This window comes from Lineus longissimus, chromosome 1 (assembly GCF_910592395.1).
Source record: "Lineus longissimus chromosome 1, tnLinLong1.2, whole genome shotgun sequence".
NCBI lineage: Eukaryota > Metazoa > Nemertea > Pilidiophora > Heteronemertea > Lineidae > Lineus > Lineus longissimus.
The window spans coordinates 1,619,070-1,639,431 of NC_088308.1; the positions used below are offsets into that span (position 1 = coordinate 1,619,070).

At 42.0% G+C, this 20,362-nt stretch overlaps 1 protein-coding gene across 1 annotated transcript in view; it reads right to left on the reverse strand.

Annotated features, from left to right (window-relative positions):
• LOC135484122 (uncharacterized) overlaps nucleotides 1-14,776 on the reverse strand; it is an 18,889-nt gene extending 4,113 nt beyond the window's left edge. The window contains exons 1-2 of the mRNA XM_064765266.1: nucleotides 13,760-14,776; nucleotides 500-1,641 (exon numbers count right to left, since the gene is read on the reverse strand). Coding sequence (XP_064621336.1) covers nucleotides 500-1,641; nucleotides 13,760-14,033 — 1,416 coding nt within the window. The 5' untranslated portion in view covers nucleotides 14,034-14,776. The remainder of the gene's footprint in view (nucleotides 1-499; nucleotides 1,642-13,759) is intronic.
• Nucleotides 14,777-20,362: the final 5,586 nt, after the last annotated feature.

Consider the following 20,362-nt stretch of genomic DNA (forward strand, 5'->3'; position numbering starts at 1 on the left):
TACGTCAAACCGAGCGTCTTCAAAACGTCAACACAACAGGTTGTTAGCAATCTAGCTGATACCCCTGACTGTGTATATTGAATTATGATTGCTCTCCGCCCCATTAATTTGTCCTGGTGTCTATTTCTGAATCCCCATGTCGTTCAAATATTGATTTATAAACACTTGGTACTTCATTGCGTTCATCCTTCAGCTATCATCGCAAATCAAGCGGTTCTTAGGGGCATGCAATGAACATCAAGACATTAAAGTGTCATGCGTTATTTCATCACGTTTGTGGCGAAATTCGGCTCATAAGACTGCACAGAATCTCGTAAATGCTCACATTCTCCAACGGGCTGAAGTTGGCGAACGTAACCACTTGCGTGGTTGAGTCGGGTTGCTGCAGTTTTAGTGGAAGTGGAATCACTAGGAGAGCAAACGTGAAGCAGTAGTTTTCGTGATAAACTGTCTCTTCAAAAGAAACAGCAACAAAAAGGGGATGACATCGTTTACTCACCCTCGTCAAAGGAAACGGGCATTTCCCCGCACAGTACTGCGCTTCGAACGACTTGGGTGATATAATCCACTCACTCCACCCAATATCTGCGAAGTCTACGACAAGCTTTCGCTTCTGACAAAGTTCTTGTTGCTTTCTGCCTGTCGCTTCGTTCACCCTGCGATCGTCCCAATCATCAAGGAAGGGCAGACGACTCCCTCGGCCACGATTTCGATGTCGGTTCCGGTTCCGCCGGCGATTTTTCCGCCTCCGGTTCTTTCGGTATTTTTTAGGATAAGGTATGTACTTACGAGAGTCTTTGTTTTTACTCGAGTACCTCTCGAATGGGTCAAACTTTTGTTTCACTTTGTCTCTGCCTTGCAAAATACCTGGGTTTGTTTTGGGGATATAGTAATTTGTCTGGTCCTTAATGGGTGGTTTTAAATCAACAATTAACTTCACTGTCCCTTTCTTAATCCTCGATAATCCCAATTCTGGAATTTCGTTGTTGTCAATCGATCGCCTCTCGCGCGCATGACCTTCCAGTGCTTTCTTCCGGTCTGCCTCAAACATGGCGTCCGTCGGTTGCTTTGGCTTGGTTTCCTTCTTCACATTCTCACCGAAGGTTTTGAAAGCTTCTTGGAGGTCGACTTCTTTCGAAACAACCTCTTTCGACTCCTCCGGTGCCTCATCAGCCTGTTGGCCAGTCCGGTGAAGGTGCTCGTCAAGGCTTTTCCAATCTCGCGGCGTAAACCGAGGCTGGATATGATCTAGCGTAATGTTTTGCGTATCATTAGAAAATATCACCAAGTACGGCAATGAATGTTGCTTGCTGAATTTCTTCAACGGAACATCAACGTCACTGCGCGTTTTGAACATAATTCCGAGTAAATGCGACTTCCGCCGAAGTTTTCCGATGCTCCGCTGCATGGATTCAGTGACGTCCAACACCTGCCACCCGAATGTATCCGAACGCACTTCGGCTTTTCCGATCTTTGAAACATAAAGTGGCGCCAACTGATACATGACCAGTTCAATCCCGGTTTCGTTCCGTCTTGTCTTCATCTTTTTCTTGTACAAGTGAATCTCGGCGCTGAAGACTTTCTCAGACGACATTACCGAGCTCAGGTTGAAGATGAGGATCTTATGGCCATTCAATTCACCTGAAAGACACAATTAAAACAGAACTTGAGTATCGTGCGGAAATAATCAAACCCATTTACCACCGATAAAAAAGGACCTCCCCACTTCAAAATGGCGATAAGGACGCCTGTTTGTGAGAATTTTATTGGTCAGCTGGCGACAAATTGCGTCGCGATCAGAGCTTCTGGCGCGGTGGATGTCTGAAAGGAAGAAACGAAATTTCGTTGAACTTTTAAGAAACAGATTTCAGCCAGCTGTATACAAACTTATTAGATACGAAATCAACAAGTGGCCTTAATATATAGTTCCTCATCCAGTAGCTTTATAGTACATGTATAACTACATATTGTATATATCATTGTAAGATTCCTTATCAAAAATGCTTCGTGATGTTATCGATGATTACGCCGCTCAGTTTAAATAACCAGTTAAGAATTACTAGTAATGGCAAAGGATTATTCGTCAAAAGAATAAAGGAATGATATTTCAATCAAGATCGGATTATATGATGGTCCTTGGATGGAATGGACCGGCTCGTATTTTCGCGTGAAATACTTGAGCAATATGATCAATATCATTTTATAATCGTCTGGCCCAACTACAGACAGGAAGTGGTCGATCAACCAGCAATATCTCCAAAATTAGAATGGGAATCGGCAAATGATTTGGATCCACAGAAGGAGTAGCGATTGCGGCGCCAGGAATCCTGAGTCAATTGACCATGGAAGGTCGATAGAAGAACAATATCGTTATTAGGAATGATGATAGCAGATATCCGAACTGATTAGACCTAGATCCGCCATGATTTATCAGCCTTGTGTACATTTGAATACACTGCAGTGCATATACATTGTACATGTATGAATGTTCATAACGACAAGCTATCGTGAAATCAAGTAGCTTTCAATATGGTTTCAAAGAAATATCGCTGACTTTACTAATCAAATGGCCATCGCTTCTCATTGATGGACAATGGAGAGGAGTTCGTATTACCGATTCGTCACAAAGTGCCTTTGTTTATGCCTCGTCTTGAGGGAGAGTGGCCTGCAGTTTCAATCAGTCTGAATAATGCTTATGATTGTCACGCAATGGCCAAAATGATTGAAGTATCATCTGTGATATGTCATTTGAAAGATTACAACCGATCTGTGTCTTATTCATCAACTATACGACTTTTTCTCTGCCCACATTCAGGGTGTTTTTAAGTCGTTGGACTTTCGATTTCTGACTGAGAATCTGAGAATCTGAGAATCTGAAATATATATTACGGTGTGAACTCCTCAAAGTCATTCTTACAACTGACAACCGCTGGGGACTAAAACTGTTAAGATATTCACCAACAACAAAACATCAAAGAAAGCTACAGCATAGCCTGAGGGAAAATCATTCAAATGTTTCAATTTGTAGCAGTTTGTTCTTGGCGCCTTGTAAAAAGCATCGTCGCACTTTATAGCTTGTATAGGCAATTTCCTGGCGCCTCTTAAGAACCACCGTTACTCTTGCTTTCAAAATTTCAATATTATATATTCCAGGGAATATTTCCGATTGCATTCTCATTATCGATGTTTATGAACCAACATAATGCATTAGTATGGTTGGTGTACGTTCTCTTTTCTTACCAGGATTTCCTTGCCGCTATCTGGGCATCCAAGTACTCACTACCGGTGTGATGGCACACTTCGGCACGGTCACAACACCATCATATAACGGCTTTTCAATACAGCTGTCCATTCTCGTGAAGGCGATTATGAACAACTGACTTTTTCCTGAGCATCCCCGGCCAGGGATGCACAGAAGGCCTGGCCTTTATTCTCACGGAGACAGTGAGTTCCGGTAACAAGATGAAAAGTGACGTACTTCTGTACAAAAAATGTCCTTTGTAGTCCCGACCTTTGTTCTGCAGATAATTTTCTATTGACTAATTATCATCCAATGAGTAACATTGTTACTATTCGATTTATCTTTTTATTTGGCGCAAATCCGTGTCCCAAATAGATCATAGAAGAATAGTAGTTTACGCAGGCCAATCCGAATTAACGCCAAAATCATAACAATCGGGAAAAAAGTTGAGCATCCATTTATTCCAAATCATGATAGAAGCTGTCATGGCAGACACTAACGTAATTAGGGTCTGGTTGTTTAAAACCAGCTATGTCACTAACTGAGCGTCATCTTTTTCTTCAGTTTGCATTATCTCTTTCAGTCAAGCTAATTGGATTTAACGCTGAGTTAGTGGATAGCATCTGGTAACTTAGCAAAATCATTGTTTGTACTGACCAGATCCGTTTATTTAGGATACCCGAGAGGGAGCAGGCTCCACCTTCAGACCGCCCACAAATAGTCTATTGGAACCAAGAGGTAAAGCCATGGGGAAAAGTAAACGTGAGTTATAGAAAGTAACTTAAGCCCAACTGCTGCAACAGACACCAATTAACTCCGCATTCGCTTTTTCTCTTCAAAGTGGTTTTAAGTATAGTGCGTGTCTTTAAGTGGTTTGGCATTAGCGATGGCATTGTGTTAATATCTTTGGTGCCCGAACACTTTGCTTAGCGGGCCGGGGAGGAACGGCAACCAGACAAATATGAAAGGAATCTCAACTGAAGGTTAAATTTTTCCCTTTCTACCACGTTTCACTGACTCGAAATCTTCTCGGTAAATGGGCGTCATCGTTTTAAAATGTTTCCTAGATTATCGATGATTAACACTCGAAACGTCGTCTATCAATTTTATTAATGACCATCGTTTATATCCGTGATAACACATTGAAAAAGAATTGATTTCTATGAAATGCATGATGACATCGGCTGATAGTCAAGATAAATCAGAACCCAGTAAAGTTTACTTGACTTGCCAAGGTTCCGTCGTAATCGGCTTTTCGAAAACGTCATGCGAACGTTCTTAAAAATAGTATCAGCAGCGGAGAGATATGATTTCAAGAACATGTACATGTATGTGTGATCCTCCCAAACTGGAGGTTACAACTGTAAGGATCGAACCTGGCAAAACTGTAACATCCGCTGGCGAGAGCCGGTCCCGAAGCCTCCATATATCGCTCGCGCACGTGTGACAACCCATCGCCTCTGTTGTGATACGATAATTTTGATATAATCAGTACCAAATTACCGCAATAGCAATAGCGCACCGCTTGTCTAAATAGTATATTTTATAGTACAACTACCATCATGGGCTCCATTTATACCAGTTTATGAAATTTTAATCATGTTCCGAGGACATGGTTCATAACTCGTCGATTAAGTTGACATAGTGGCGCCAAATTCTGCGATAATTCAGTTTGTAGGAAATGCGGCTGTAGTGGGCACTCAAAAGTGTCGCAGTAAAAACACATAATCGTTACTTTGTGGAAAGCACGGTTTTATGTCTCGAATGTGACAGTTTCGACTGATAACGTACGCCGCAGCGATAGTCTTGATGTCCCTTGGTTTTGCTCGTTTATCAAAATCGGACTATGGACGTATTTTCATATATTTTATCTTTCATATAGTAATCATATCATATGGTGTACTTGTAACTTTCATGGGGAGATCTATGTATTAAAGAGAGAGTTCTGCGGCTGATCCACCTGAGTTTTTTTGCAATTGTCACATCATTTTCTCATTGAGAAATCATTTCGAATATATGAGAGTATATACACCCATACGGCTCACACTTTATCAACAACTGCACACGAAAGCAACCAACGACAAGAACGTCACGTGCTCAAATCACAAAAAAGGAAGGCGGAGCCGGGTTGATTGGTTCCCGCCAAGCTTCCACCACAAACCTGGTTCTGGTTTCCATCCATGCCCTCCTACTAATGAACCTGACCTTCTGGCGCGTGGTACTGGCACCTAAGCCATGTCTCGGCTCCTTGGCTCGTCATTTGTGATTAGGCCGTTTCACAAATTTATTGATGTTTGACCTTGGCGGCTTTTAACGTAAGACGCAGGTATTTTTATGAATTTCGGCATCATTTTTATGTTTGTAAGAATGCATACATTATTCAGTGGTAATTTTTTGATAGTTTGTCACATGGATATGACTCTTTGCTAAGGGGAAATGTGATCTCATGGTTTTTGTAGAAACGCTTACGCAACGCGCCAGTCTGTCACTGACTTCCCTTATACGAAACGATGCGCCTCGCTTGCCGCGTTTAATGTTCAACAATGACAAAGCTCATTGTAATGAAATATTCATTTCAATTGTTCAAACCAGGAAAAGCCCTGGCGCCACTATTTCTGTGTGTAAACCCTTGGCGGAACACTCAACATTCACTGAATTTGATGTCGTGACATTGACATGTATTGCAATGTAGGTTAATAGTCACTGAGAGACAAAGGATTTCTGTTCGACACAGTTAAAAGTCTACTTAATCGAACTCAAATCCTCGCCCAACCTATTGAAGGAGCAACAGAGGAACATCTTTCATTCTGAATACTCCATAACGCTGTCTTAATGTTGATACTATAGGAATCAATTCAATCATTTGTTTATACATATCAATATCCAATGAATTAACCTCTAGCAACTCTTCCCTGATAGCGTTTAGTCGGAATCATTAAGGTTCATGAACCCTTTATAATGCTGCTAACAAACCTATCATATTTACTCACTTTCCTCGCCCTTTTATCAGATTAATTAGCTTTTTCTTATGATATCAGAACTGGTCCATTACGACCCATCAGTGGCCAGCTTCCTGGGGCTGTAGTGTCTTCCTAAACGATGGCATTGTTGGAAGTCTTTAATAATGAATGAAAACATTTGGACTTGTTACTTAAGGTGTATGCTACTAATTGAGGGGAAGGCAGTTTGTTTTCTTTGATATCTGATGTGGTTCACATTTGTAATGACTCTTTCTGGAAGCTGTATTCAGATTGCCACAGGGGTCATTTTCGAGGTAGCCTCTACGATATATCAATAGATAGTCTCTACGATATATCAATAGATAGTCTCGCTCTGTGAATTTTTGGATTTCCGAAAATAAGATTGGATGAGCCGTCCGCTCGAATTGTCAAATCAAAAGGGCCCAATTCTCCATCACCGGTGCAGCAATCAGATATTAGCCAATCACGAGACGTTATTTATTTTGGGGAGTTTGGTCGTATATTCGTATATTTAATGTGCCACTTGTGAGATATCCTCAGCAACATCGAGACAAGCTAATATGTTGTACATCTGACATCTGATGCATATCACTATTTAATGTAATAACGTGCCACTCAAATCAGTACAAGAACCAAATACAGGGTCACGGCCATGATACTGTGTAGCCAGGCATCTCGGAACCAAAACCTCCGTATTTATCACAGCACCAGAGGACGGTCGGCCTTCCGGGTGGACAAACAGATATTTAAATGGCGCCAGTTGTCATTGGAATAATTGCTTGAGCTTATTAGACCAATATGCTTTTTATTATATACAAATTAGATATGCCGCTAATTAGTTCATGCCCATGTAATTTAACATTTGTATTTGAAATGCATTGTTAATGTCAACCTTCCTAAACCAAATATTATTGTTCGGATGCCGTGCTAGTTATTTCCTTGAACTGATTTCCTATACATTCATACTGACTAAATGCAAGGTCTAGGTTGTACTTTCGGTTGCAGCCCACGGATATCTGGCCCTCTGGTCAGAGAAGCATAACTGATCAATCCTTGTCAGGAGCAAACGGCAAGAAGGCCAAGGATGGCGGTTATGGAACATCGAGAAGTAGAACAACAGGAACCAAACAGAAAAAAATCTTGTCAAATAAATTGACCTGATCAAGATGAATGTTCGATTAATAATGAAGCGTCGTGGCCCCCGCAAAGATATGAATCAAACACACCGGAAGGCTTCATTATACCATTATTCCAAGTGCTGATGTCGGTTCTGATACAGTGAGTTACAACTTGTACTGTGATACCATCTCCATTTTGAGCAGTGTCCCGCTTGCCATTAACATGTAGCAACGTTGTAATCATTACAAATCTAAAAGAGGGTGTCAAAAGGCAAGAGCCAGAAATCTACTCAATGATTAACACCCGCGAAGGTCGTTTTGTCGAAAAAGATCTCAAAGATGGTCAATGGAACCCTCTACTTCTAGGTTAGGAATAGAGGTTTTTTGCCATTACATGTGCCATGAGTGTACCCTGACGACCATGATCGAGACACCTGGATATATACCCATCCTGAACGTACATACCAGACTGAGCTTACTCCGTCCTCCATCCTTGTCAGCCTAAGAATGCGCCCGCTCGCTCAGATCGACAATCAATTCCTCTCGTAGCTTGATCTCGATGCTACAACATTCCATGCTAAATTACATTTGGTCCTTGGTGAGATAAGACTCGGTATCGCCACGGGACAGGAGACATTTGGCGACAAGACGCAAATATTAGGATCATCAGAGAGAAATAACATAAAGCACATGTATCGTTGGAGTTGAGGAGGAAGGTCATAGGTTTCGATCACGCATGTTATTGGTTTGTTGATACATGAGCATACACATAAAATAAGCACGTAAATTATCATAAAAAAGTGGGTTTTCATGATGATAGCTAACCTAGCCTATGGCTAACCGAATGCGTGCGATAGCAGGCACATCCTCTACATGTTTTCTTTAGCAACATGGTAATAGCAATGTACATGTACTGGAAGCTAATTGATTCTTTGTATATAAACTAAGAGCAAACCTTATATCTTTATGACTGAGTTAATGAATGCGGAAATCACCACCGTTTACAAACTAACTTTCTAAATACTTTCTTATCATGTTAAACAAAGTGGTAATCACGAGGACTCAGGTTCGGCATATCCAATTCACCATGTTGATCGGTAAAAGTACAAACATTTCGAGAGAAATAACTCAAAAAGAGCTCTTTTGTGCGGTTTCTCTCAGAAGAAAACCTCTATGTTTTCCTATATGACCCCAGGATACGATATTGGCAGAAACATCCATGGCTTAGGATCTGTCAGGTCACCTCAAGTTTCAATCAACACCAAACTGATGCAACTACCCCGGGGCACTGACCCACCTAAGCCTACATTACGGAAAGTTGCACTTCTGAATCATCCGATGACCTTGCTGCTCCCCCTAAGTCATTTCCCATCTATAGCTGGTTATGCAACGAACCGCTTCTGGGAGAAATTCGCGGCAATCCTTCATTCGCCATTGGCCAGTTATCATGATATGGTGAGAGTTGAATGAGCAAGTAACTCATTACACTAGGTGCCCGATTGCCACCAGACAACCCCCGATGCCAGACTTGGAGAATGCTCAGTTATCAAATGCCACTAACTCAGTTTTCATAAGTTTCTATTGACCACCTTCTTGCATTGACGGCCTCAATTATTGCCATGGGCAGTACATCAGAAAAGGAGGAACCTCTCACAGTTTTCCTTTCTAAGAAATGGTAAACAGATGCACATTTAGCCTGCAATCGTACATGAGTATGTCCCCGAGGGCTTCAAGAAGTAGTTAAGGAATTAGGCCTTCACACAGCCAGTAATTGAAGAGTAAGTGGTTACGTTCCCTTGCACAATCTAACTCTACCTTCAATCAAAAGGATTCCATTCCGACCCAGTGCCGATTCCGACATACACATTCAGAGTCAGATTGTAGGGGGAGGCCACCCAACATTGTGTACAAACCTTCATATTATGAAGATTCCTCTTTATTTGATCTTAATTGTCGCAGTTAACCTGCTCAGAAAATGAATAATTCGCGTCGTACTTCTTTCGGTTTAAGATCGTCGTTTATCAGGCATACTGTACTGTTCATTATAGCCCTGGATAATGCTTAATGCTTCTTATTTGCACATGTACTGCACACATACGTTCGCGTTGTCTGGTAAGATTTCGGTGAGAAATGACACTCAGCTGACAGCGAGTTTTCAACATCATTTACCGAGTTAACACCCTTGTGGTTTATACTTATATAAAATGTGCATCATTTGACATCCCCTGCACCCGATAAACTATATTCGCGTACCATTTGTAAACAAGAGGCATATCATCTCTGCACTACATACTAAGTAGCTTAGAATTACATTTCGATTAAAAATGTATAAGTTCGCAACAATAGCCCACCGGAGCGTGGTAAGTAGCTCATTCGATAGCTCTTGCCGGGGTACTTAACAGATACTTCAGTGACTTTGAAAATGAAACTGCAGAAACGTATCGACTTCATTACCCTGATTTAAAATATTGATGTGTTTCCGTCACGAACAGTATTGTTTTGAGTAACGGGGTCCAAGTCCAATAAAACCATTGGTTTAGAACAACACATTTCTCAACAGACATGTAAACCTGACTTTTGGTTCGCCAACCACATTTCCTATACAGTCATGTATACATCCTGACTATTTCCTCAATGAGACAAACTTCCAGCCACGGACTGAGAGTCACCAAAGCCTGACCCACCTCATGAACTATACAACAGTCGACCGTGCCAACGACGATACCAAAAGAAATCGTACCCGAGCCACCATATCGATATGTTTCTAAGATTACAGGGAGATGTGCCGGATATGGAAAAATGACAGCGAAGCCTGCCAAGCTAATGGACGAAACTTAGAATTTAGAGATACCTCCATTGATAATGGCGAAGACAAAGGAAGTTATGGTGATCTGTGATAGATCGCCCCATCTTAATGACAATTACGTTAATGGATTATAGCTGACGGGTGCATGTTGATCCATTCCTCTCGCCACAGGAACATATCTTCGACAGATTGGCCGTGCACCGTTACCGTCTCTACCCCTCATAACGGCGTAGGAAATTACCTTTCAGAAAATCTATCATGGCGACGGAAATTAGTGACCACTGCCAGATATATTTCCGAGGAAGCTTTATCAATATTATACGAGTGAATTTAAACCTACTTCAAAGCACCGGTAATGCGTCGAAATTGAATATGATTTGTAACTTTGAGCCATTCGGATGTCCACGCCGTTTGGTTCTCGTATTGAGGGGATTAGGGTCCGATGCGGGGATTATTGGTAGAACATCGATCGTGTTTGCACCAAGGGTGGGGGGAGGGTGTGGACGCGGATAAAAGTAGTCCGGTTACGCCGACCCCTGGGATGGACGCAATGTTATCCAATTTATTGATGCAAAAGCTATTACGAGACCACCGGACAATACGATTGACCATATGATCGCACAGGAGAGGCAGCAGTTTGAGATGGGAAGGAGATATCGTGAACCACATTCGAGTCCGGCCAACTTTGGCTATCTTCGATCAGCAAAAACCACGAGGAGCAAGGTCGATATTGGTCAACCACTTGGAAAGCGGCGCGATCGGACAATGATCACACCGGCAAAATCTGACGATCACACACACAGCAATTTAATTATCCTTTGTAACTCGGAACGTTGACCACCACTAGGAATGTATAACAAACAAGATTAGGGCCCCTCCCAATGCTTTTTCAAAATACTATATATGTAAAGAAAGAACTAAGTGAACGAGCATTAGATAGAACGAAAAAATTATCTGTTCTCGAGAAAGATCAACTTCTTTTTTATATCTTATCATGATTTTCATTGGCCGTGCAAGAAGAATTGTTCAAGAACATTGGTGAAAGCTGGGAAAGTAAGCCAAGTGGACCTATGGATATGACATTACAGATTCGAGTATAAGTCATCAATTTTCTTTTCATGGTGTCACAGTGCATGACAAAAAGGTGTTTTTAGGCTGTTAGTCAAATTTCAAACTATTAACCCATTAGTGTTAAAATGCTGTGATTTTTTCCAATATTTACTGAGCTATCTTTTTCGTTGTGGTGTTTCTCTCCGCAAGAAGTGAAGTCATTCATTTGATAAAAGTTTAGACAACTCTCTGTGTAAATGGATAACCATACGCAATTACAGTACTTCAGAATACATCAAAAACATGTTTAGTTCAGTTATTATACTAAGGACTACTGAACAATTTTAAGAGTGTGCATCTCTCCCCAGGGTGAAATGCTTCGACGTGGTCGCTGACTAGCGAACCGGTGTCATTTTGGCTGCTTTATTGAATCACCCTGGCCCAATTCATCATGATCGCTCATTACTTACCAGCAAATTACTACCTGTCCATCAGCAAGGTGACTGCGGTTCACAGCATTTGGAAAAACAGCCTTTTCGTCGATAGGAATCGAACCATGCATTCATTGTGTTTGAGTACCACGCAAGACAGCTCTGCAGCATGTTTCGTGTACGAAGCGTTGCTCCAGGGAATACCTTGACCGCTGACAGAAAACGATGGGCAATTTCTGACACAGATTTTAACAGCGCATTGATTTGGTCGTAGCAAGGATGGAGCCTGGTTTTGAAATCACAGTCATTAAGATTTCTTGCTCTCCGTTAGCGGTATTTTCAGCTCATATTGTACTGACTTCCGTAAAAAGCTGCAAAAACTTCCGTAAATTCCAAACTCTCAGAACATTCTGTATGACAGCACCACAATTTACACCATCATCTGAAGTACCGTGGTTCACTACAAGTCTCAAATAACTGAAAATTGGATCATGGCCGTCTCACATGTCAACACCTTTATGCTAGGAGAGCTATAATGTAACTCACGGTACTGTCACACAATACCGATGGTCCTTGACAATTCGGAAGCACGTCGAGTGTGTGAAGATATGGAGGATATACCTGAACTTAACTGATATTCTCTGATTATTCTAATCTTGAGATAAGTTGATGGTTGTCGAACGCTCGGCAGTACGACGTCCGTGGCCCCAGTTTGTCTCGTTTCCTGGACCACGGACTCCTTGTTGGCGTCACAGTCAAGGATAGGACGTGTAGGGACAGACGGTGGACGACGGGAACGGCATGGCGTGTCATGCTCATGCCAGAGCGCGTGTAGCGGACCAGAAAAACCGGGATGACCCAATATGATCGCGAGATTCCTGTTACAAGGTACCTGTCAGTTGTCATGTTGCCTTGGCTTTTGATAAAGAACAGAGTGCTCAAGCAATTGCCTTCCTTGACAAATTTTACACCAGATTTTGCACTTCACTGTGATAAGTTACTTCGGTCAGTTTGACACTCGTCGGGTATACTCCGTCTCCGGCCACCGCTCTATCGCTGACATGGCTTTGGGAGAGCAATGCTTTACTTGACGATGTGAGACTGCATCCGATCGAAGAGAAATTGCCAACCAAGATTTTCACTCCTCCAATTCCATGTATTTGGAAAAGGAACCATGCAGCTCAAGACAGTTTCGAATGAAACTAGTGTTTTCCCACATTACTGAGCCCAACTCCGCCCGGATACACGACGAGTTTTACAAGGTTGTGTGACGCCGCAGGTACTTCAAATTCGCCATGGAGACCATTGGAGAAGTGACCGCCATTGACAGAGAAATTACATGTAATCTTAGCAAACAAAGTCAAGCTATCAAGGTCTTTCCCTTTGACGGTAGTACTCATTACATGTTTAATTACTACAATAAAATATGCTTAACTTATAAAGATAAGAAGTCTCAATAAACGGCATTTGGCACTCTTTTAAAGTCAATAAAAGCAATCACGTTGGTAATACGAAGGTATAGTTTTGGAAAGAATGTTGTCTTTTGGGCTTCAGGGTGATAAAAGAAACACGAAGTCTGATGTAACAAAGATGATGCCATGACTGACGAAGTTACCATAATCCTCGTCATTCATTGACCACAATTACTCTGAAGTAACAGATTTACTGGTGATTACAAAGAGGAGGAGTTACGCCCAGCCCCAGACTCCAGCAAGACACAATTCCTTTGACAGTAAAGCCGCTTCTATACCAGTGATTCATTAGGGAACTGAGATTACCAAGGTAATTGTTTGGAAATCATGATTAGTTCTCACTACAATTCATCTACTGCGTCCTCAAATCAGGGATAATCCCGGATTATTGTAGCTTCAGCAACTGACAATCAGAGAGTGACGCATTAGCAGAGCAGAGGACCGGCAATTCAAATATCTGGGGTTCGAATCCCTGTCATGGCAACTTGATTTTCTGGACTTATGCCATTCGTTGTAAAGCGCTTGGTTTCTCACAGTTCCAGTCTAGTCACAGCCAAGCTTATGAGACCAAATAACAGGGAGAGAACGTTAATTCGCCACAAACTTGCTTGATGGATGCTAAACTAACTAAAGAGAAAGGTCTTTAACTTGGTGCCTTACCTGTGTGGCTGAATATCATCCGCACAGTGTTTCCCCTCTTCCCATCTTTCGGGATCGTGCTAAACTTGTATCTGTCATATAAATCCAACATATATTTCGGCGCTTCTTCAATCTCCTCTTGTTTGTGATGCCGTATACTCGGAAACTCCTTAAATCCTAACATTTTCTTGACAGCATGTTGTAGAATGACTGCCTGGTCGTCGCGAAGTTTCGTACTCGTCACAGTCCCCCAGAGGAGGGGTATTAAAAACACTAAGTTCCGGAACACCAACATCGTATTAACAGCGTCCTCGCAAGAAAAGATAAAAATGTGCTCCCAACACTTAAGGGTACGAGATTGTAGCAGCAGACAATTACATTGGAGATATGTAGAATTCTATATATCGGTAGATAACCTTACTAAAACAAGTAATATTATTCCCATGTACGTTGATGTTGTTTTAACACTCCAAGTGACGACGGTCTACATTTCCAGACCAAATTCTATTGACCATGAGGTCTATCTATTCCAGTTAGGTTCCGGCGTAAACAAAACACGAAGAAGAGTGGCGACAAAGAATATCAATTCGTAGTTAAACTGTCGATAGCATTCGTAAATCCAAGGAACACAATATCAATATGAATATGGGCGAAATGTGAAGTACTCCTGAAGTATCCTATGCAAAGTAGCTGTGATGTATAAAGTTGTTAAACTGAATTACGTTATAAACAACTTTCGTGAGAGAAAAAAAATTGAACGTTATGTGTGCAAGCTTGATGGATCCTCTTTGGTGAGTCCTCTCACGTGCTGTAGTTTATGTTGTGCGTTCGCGCAGCCATTTTAACTATCGACCAATAAAACACCGCGAATCTGGTCGTATGCAAAGTGAGAGTCCTCGCTTCTCTTGCGGAGTAGTCACAATCAGAGAACGCAGTCTCGGACTCGTAAACAGTCGCGTTGCTCAGGTCTGAATGAACAAAAATTACTGCCGCGAACTGAGCGGCGCCCGGAACATGAATAATGGTTCCTGGAACTGAATTGGGGTTCGCTGGTTTGGAGTAGTAAAGGCGGCTAATTAGCGAACGTGTGTCTTTGTCCACCGCCCCTGGTTGGCTCCGCGAATAAAGACATCAGCTCTCCGACCGTGGAGACATAATCGACCGCTTTCACTCCGGAGCCACAAGACCTGAAGCGTCGACCTCTGCTATCTCTTTATCTCTATTATTGCTAACATTGTCGCCGAGCTCTTGACTTTACAAGGTTTTGTACGCGACAATTCTGGAACTTCATTTCATTATAATCTTATTTACCTTGCGCCTCTTTGTAGCGAGTTGTGACTACGTTTTGATGCGCTAAAAGGGTGTCCAGTGGCGTCAGCGACAGTGTCCACTTTGGCGGGCTTTTTTCAAGGGATCAAATTCCTGACAGGGATGGCATTGTCCTCACTCAGATTTGGAATATTCGCCCTCAAGTTCTAAACAGTTACCGGTCATTGGCAAGGTTGAGTGACCCGCTGTCAACGGGTCATGTTTCAAGGTCACGTACTACGCCCATGATATTGTACGAAGCTGACGTAAGACACGATCCAGTTTCATACATGAAGCCAGCTGACGTGAGGCATAATATATAGCCAATAAGGAAACATGATACAGTTCTACCCGTAGCTGACTAGAGACGTGATACATACATGACATATAGCTGACGTTGACATACGCGTAGCTGACGTCGTTTTATACACATACATTGTAGCTGACGTGAGACATATCGCTTTATACACGTAGCTGACATAAGGCGTGTAGTTTTAGACATGATACTCTATACAATGTACACGTAGCTGAGACGTACACGTATTGCTGACGTCAGACATGATTCGTTATGTATTTTAGCTGGCATAAGGTATCATCATCCAACCCATATGTGGTAAATGGCCAATGCATCATATTCGCGTTCTCCTTAGCAGACAAACATGACGGATACGTGCGAAGCCGAAACATTTCTCAATCGGTGATAAATCTCGGTTCATACTTGATCTGTTGATAGTAATCTCCAGTCGATTGGGAATAACAAGGTGAATGATTTAAGCATTGGCAATAACTTTAACGCAATCAATGGTGTAAGAGTGCATAAAGAAACATTAGAGGTATGTTTGGGGGCAAATCTGATAATCCTCAAACCGCTTAGGGGTGATTTTGTTTAACGTCAGATTTGAGGTTAACTTGCATTACATTGGCCAGCTATGCAATTTTCTTAGGTATACAGATCGTCAAAGCATCTCACTAACGTTACAAAGAAACGATGAGAGAGTCCAGTCTTTTGAATCGCCTCATTTGGCCAATTGTATACATATGTAAGAAACTATTTAGACTACAAAAACCCGCAGCCTTGGTGAGTTTTGTCGTCCAAAGTTAAGTGATGTAGCACTTTATAATCTTGAAAATCAGCAAAGAGACAAACATAATCTGAATTTGTAATTGAACAACAAATCAGGTTAATTTCGCGGAAAGTTAATATTTGTGTCGCATGTTGTCGCGACTTGCTAGGAACATGTTTGCGATATTCTAGTGACACTCATCTGAAACACTAATTTGTGGAAGCGTCGCCCATTGTTCCTCCTAGTTTAAGAACTGTGACACTCATAACACTTCTTACTTTAACAACTCTTTAAATAAAAGTGGTGTTTATCAGATATATAAAACATGTTTTCCTGGCCGAAAGAGTCAAAATTATGGCAAATGCGGCGCTTGAGTTCCGAGGAATTCACTACACTTCGGTCGAAAGTTAACATGTAAAATGGTGTAAAAACATAAAAGACATAGGTTGACATGCCCATCCCTCCACAAGATGAACCGCGGATCGGAGCCTGTTCCAACGAATAACAAAGACAGAACAAATGTGTTTTTTTTTCTCTTGAGATTGTTGATAACATACCTTAACCCTTGAGCCGCACCTTGCGGATCAACCGAGGATCAATGATTAAGTCGAGTCATTGATCTCTGAACAACGCATAAATCAATACACAAATGAATGCATGGGTTTATTTTGGTTTTGGGAATGTTTGGAGTTAGAGTGCCGGGATTGGAGTTCTCAGTTTACCAGATGATGGCATCCTTGTAAGGGACGACTTGACTTACAATGCTTATTTGGTGTACGCACTCGACGTAGAGATAACTAGAACATGGTTATAGCATGTACGTGAACACTATGGTTTATACATTTAACTTCAACGTCATTACAATAATTGCACATCAGCAAACTTCTTTCTGTGTTAACATATTTAACATGAGAGGTCAAGCCAAAACATAGCGCTAATTTCGGCTTTTAAATAGCTTAAGTGTGATTGACTATGACGTTCAAACGTTTAGTTTAATCAGGCGACTTAACACCAAATGAATGACAAGGGAACCTACATGTATACGCCCTCGTCACCACTTCAGACAGCCAAAGGGCCAACACTAAACAATACCAACACGTCAGATTAACTCTCAAGTGATTCATGAATAGTGTTTTAATTTGTCTAAATCTCTTGATCTTATGCGCTGTATAATCATCTCTGCTACAAATTTAGACTTATTTTTGCGGATATTTTCGCATTTGTTTCAAATGAACTGTTTTGACACCAAGGGTGCAGTATGCCATTGACCTGTCTTTCTCTGAAGTGGTTATTATGAATAATTTAATCAGGCGAGAAGGGGCTTTTACCTCGGTTTTAACATGTAACATTTTACATGTAATGGCCCACAACAATGAAACTAAAATTATCTTATAAATATTCGTCAAGAGAAAGTCAGTGAGACTAAGCTTTAGTCGTCCCGTTTCAGTGCACACGTACATCTCACACGGTATGGATGAAACTCTCGTTGTTAGATCCGATTGATTCTCAAAACAACAATCCTAAACTTGATTGGTCCGATTAGCATCACGTGACGAGTGTTATGCGACTTGATTTGTCCGAGTCCGATCACACATTTAATGGTGCACTGTATTGTAACATCAAGCTCATGTAAAAAACAGCAATCGAACTTGTTAACAAAGACTCTGAAATGATGCAACCTGAAGGTATGCGTACAATGTACCTTGACTCAAGCAGGGAGTCAAGCGTGATCAGAATCGTCGATGTAAGCTGGTGTAGAATGAACTCAAATCGGATCACCAACCATTCAAGTAACCGACCATTCAAGCAACTGGGATGTCAAAGACATCTTTCCTTGCCAGTCCTAACATGCTTGACATCTATAAAATACAGTCACAATTCTCGATATTCACGGTTTTGTAATTACTGCAACAGCCATTGAGTCCTCTTCACTCCCTCAAAGTATCAGCACTTGGCGATCAGGACGAAATACTTCCAAGTATGAAACTGATTCTCCTTATTTCCAATGGAGAGGTTTGGTTTCGGCATTACGCCGGTGACAGGGAGGGCCTTAGAGAGGTGGCGCACTCTCCTGACTCCCGGCCCACTCACCTATACAGCCACATGTATCTTGTGATGTCTTCGATTTTATTCCAAATTGGACCTGCGCATAGATAACGACTTCGTTTACAGAACCGTCCTAAGTCGTGGCCATTATGACTTTGAATGTGACTGTGCCTTATAAGAACGACGAAGGCAATGATGATGATGATGATGATGATGACTAAACTGATGCTGATCTAGATGAAGGAACGCGTGAGGTCTCTCTTAACAACAATATCATACTGCTCCAAATGCTCCTTCTCAATATCGTCATCTTTTCAATTCATCGCTAATAGTTTCCCATGTAAAGGCCATTAATTCAGCCAGGTTCTTTTGGGAGATAAGTGTTGAGCTTTTGTGGCGGAGTCATTCAAAGGTGTCCGTGTTATGGATGATTTATAGCCTCAGCTATGTCAGCCTCCAGAGAACAGATTTGATAAAAGAAGATCGTGATAAATAGACCAAGTAATTGTCCCTTGATAAACCTTCCACATGCCCATGTCGGTTCACCTTCTGCTGGGGTAGAGAGCTAATCAGGGTTCCTAACCGCACTCTCACTCAACTAGAAGACAGGAGAAGAACTTGGAAATAGTGTCATCGAGTGCTTGAAACTTCACAGGGCGTGGCGACTTCTTAACGGGAGGATGTTTCATGGCTTGATTCAGATTCCCATGACTCGAATTCAGATTCTACCTGCCTTTACACAATTGGCCTTTATTTGCGAATTATAGTGCACAGCACTCCGGCCAGTGATGAATGACAAACGGCTGGTACATCACGCATTACAGCCCAAACTGCAATAGAACGCGGACTAAACTTGTCCCCAATTTACTTTATTTTCACTTCTGTACCCCCAAATTGAGGAAGTCCCGTTATAGATTTAATTTCGGTAATCACTGGTGCTCTGAATGGACTTGGCTTTAAAGAGGGAACACTCTACAGTTACCTTTCCAATCAACCGGCACTCCATTTTAAAGGGACAACTTGGGCGTGGGATTTAGGTGGCCAGGAGGAACATACTCCTACTCGCCGCCATGCGCCGCCACATGTATGCCACACTTCCAAGGTGCCATCCTTTTTGGTTTTCAATAACGAGACTGGCCAGTGTGCCTCGGGTAACTCAGCAGCAATCTCCCATCCGCCGGACTCATTCCAGGTTGTTTCCCCTTAGCACCCTTGGACAATGCTACACGGCCCGTTAGACATCATTTCCATAATCGAGACATAAATATCAAGAACAAATTAGACATTTAGTTTGAAGTTAGCGACCTGCAAGCTCAGTATGGAAAACGCATGGTAGAGTTGCTTTTTATGGATTCTATGCACGTATACTCTCTCTGTTCGACATGAAATATCGTATTATCACTCATAACAGCCTTGGGGCTCATTACTCCGCAGAGCATTTCACGTCGCGTATCACCAAATCTTCAGAACGAAAAACAAACGGACGATCAACGAAAACGTCCTGCTGAATGTATCTATTTTCATCCACCCCAACAAACAACCCACGCAAGATGAACCGATCACCCAAGTCAAATCTAATCAACCGATCCTCGACTTAAACCTCAGATGAAAATGATCAATGGCAAATTAAATCTTCGCCCGGCGTCTCGGGGATGTTCTGGGCCATAAGCACGACCAACAGACGCGGCCGCGGCTCCAGTAGCCTCGGAAAACCAGGGGCACATGGCAGTGAAATCGGATAAAGCTGAACTCTGTGATTATTAATCTCTTTACTGGTATATTAAACGCATGTGATATTACCGCTTACCTAAGTTTCGATTGACTTCGGATTAATGGAGCAATTTTGATAACATTTATTGGGTTCAGCGAACGTTCGATTAGCGAATAGAGAGGTTAAGATCATCGAAACCTCCATTCATCATTCGCCCGGACAAACGTTTATGGACTCCTTCACTACAACACATCTTTTGGTTAGGCCAACACGATTGTGTGTGCATTGGCCTGATTCCACGAGTGAGCGCGATTTCCCGCTGCGGCTGCCGTGTTCCTATGACAATCAACTATTGCCATGGGAATGGCGTTCGTCTGTGGTATATACAGCATGGACCGAACCGCAAGACCGAGGCATCCCTTTAATAACATGTGGTGTTCCAGTGTTCGATAACTGAAATCACATCAACACATTTATCTTGAGAGGTAAATTGTA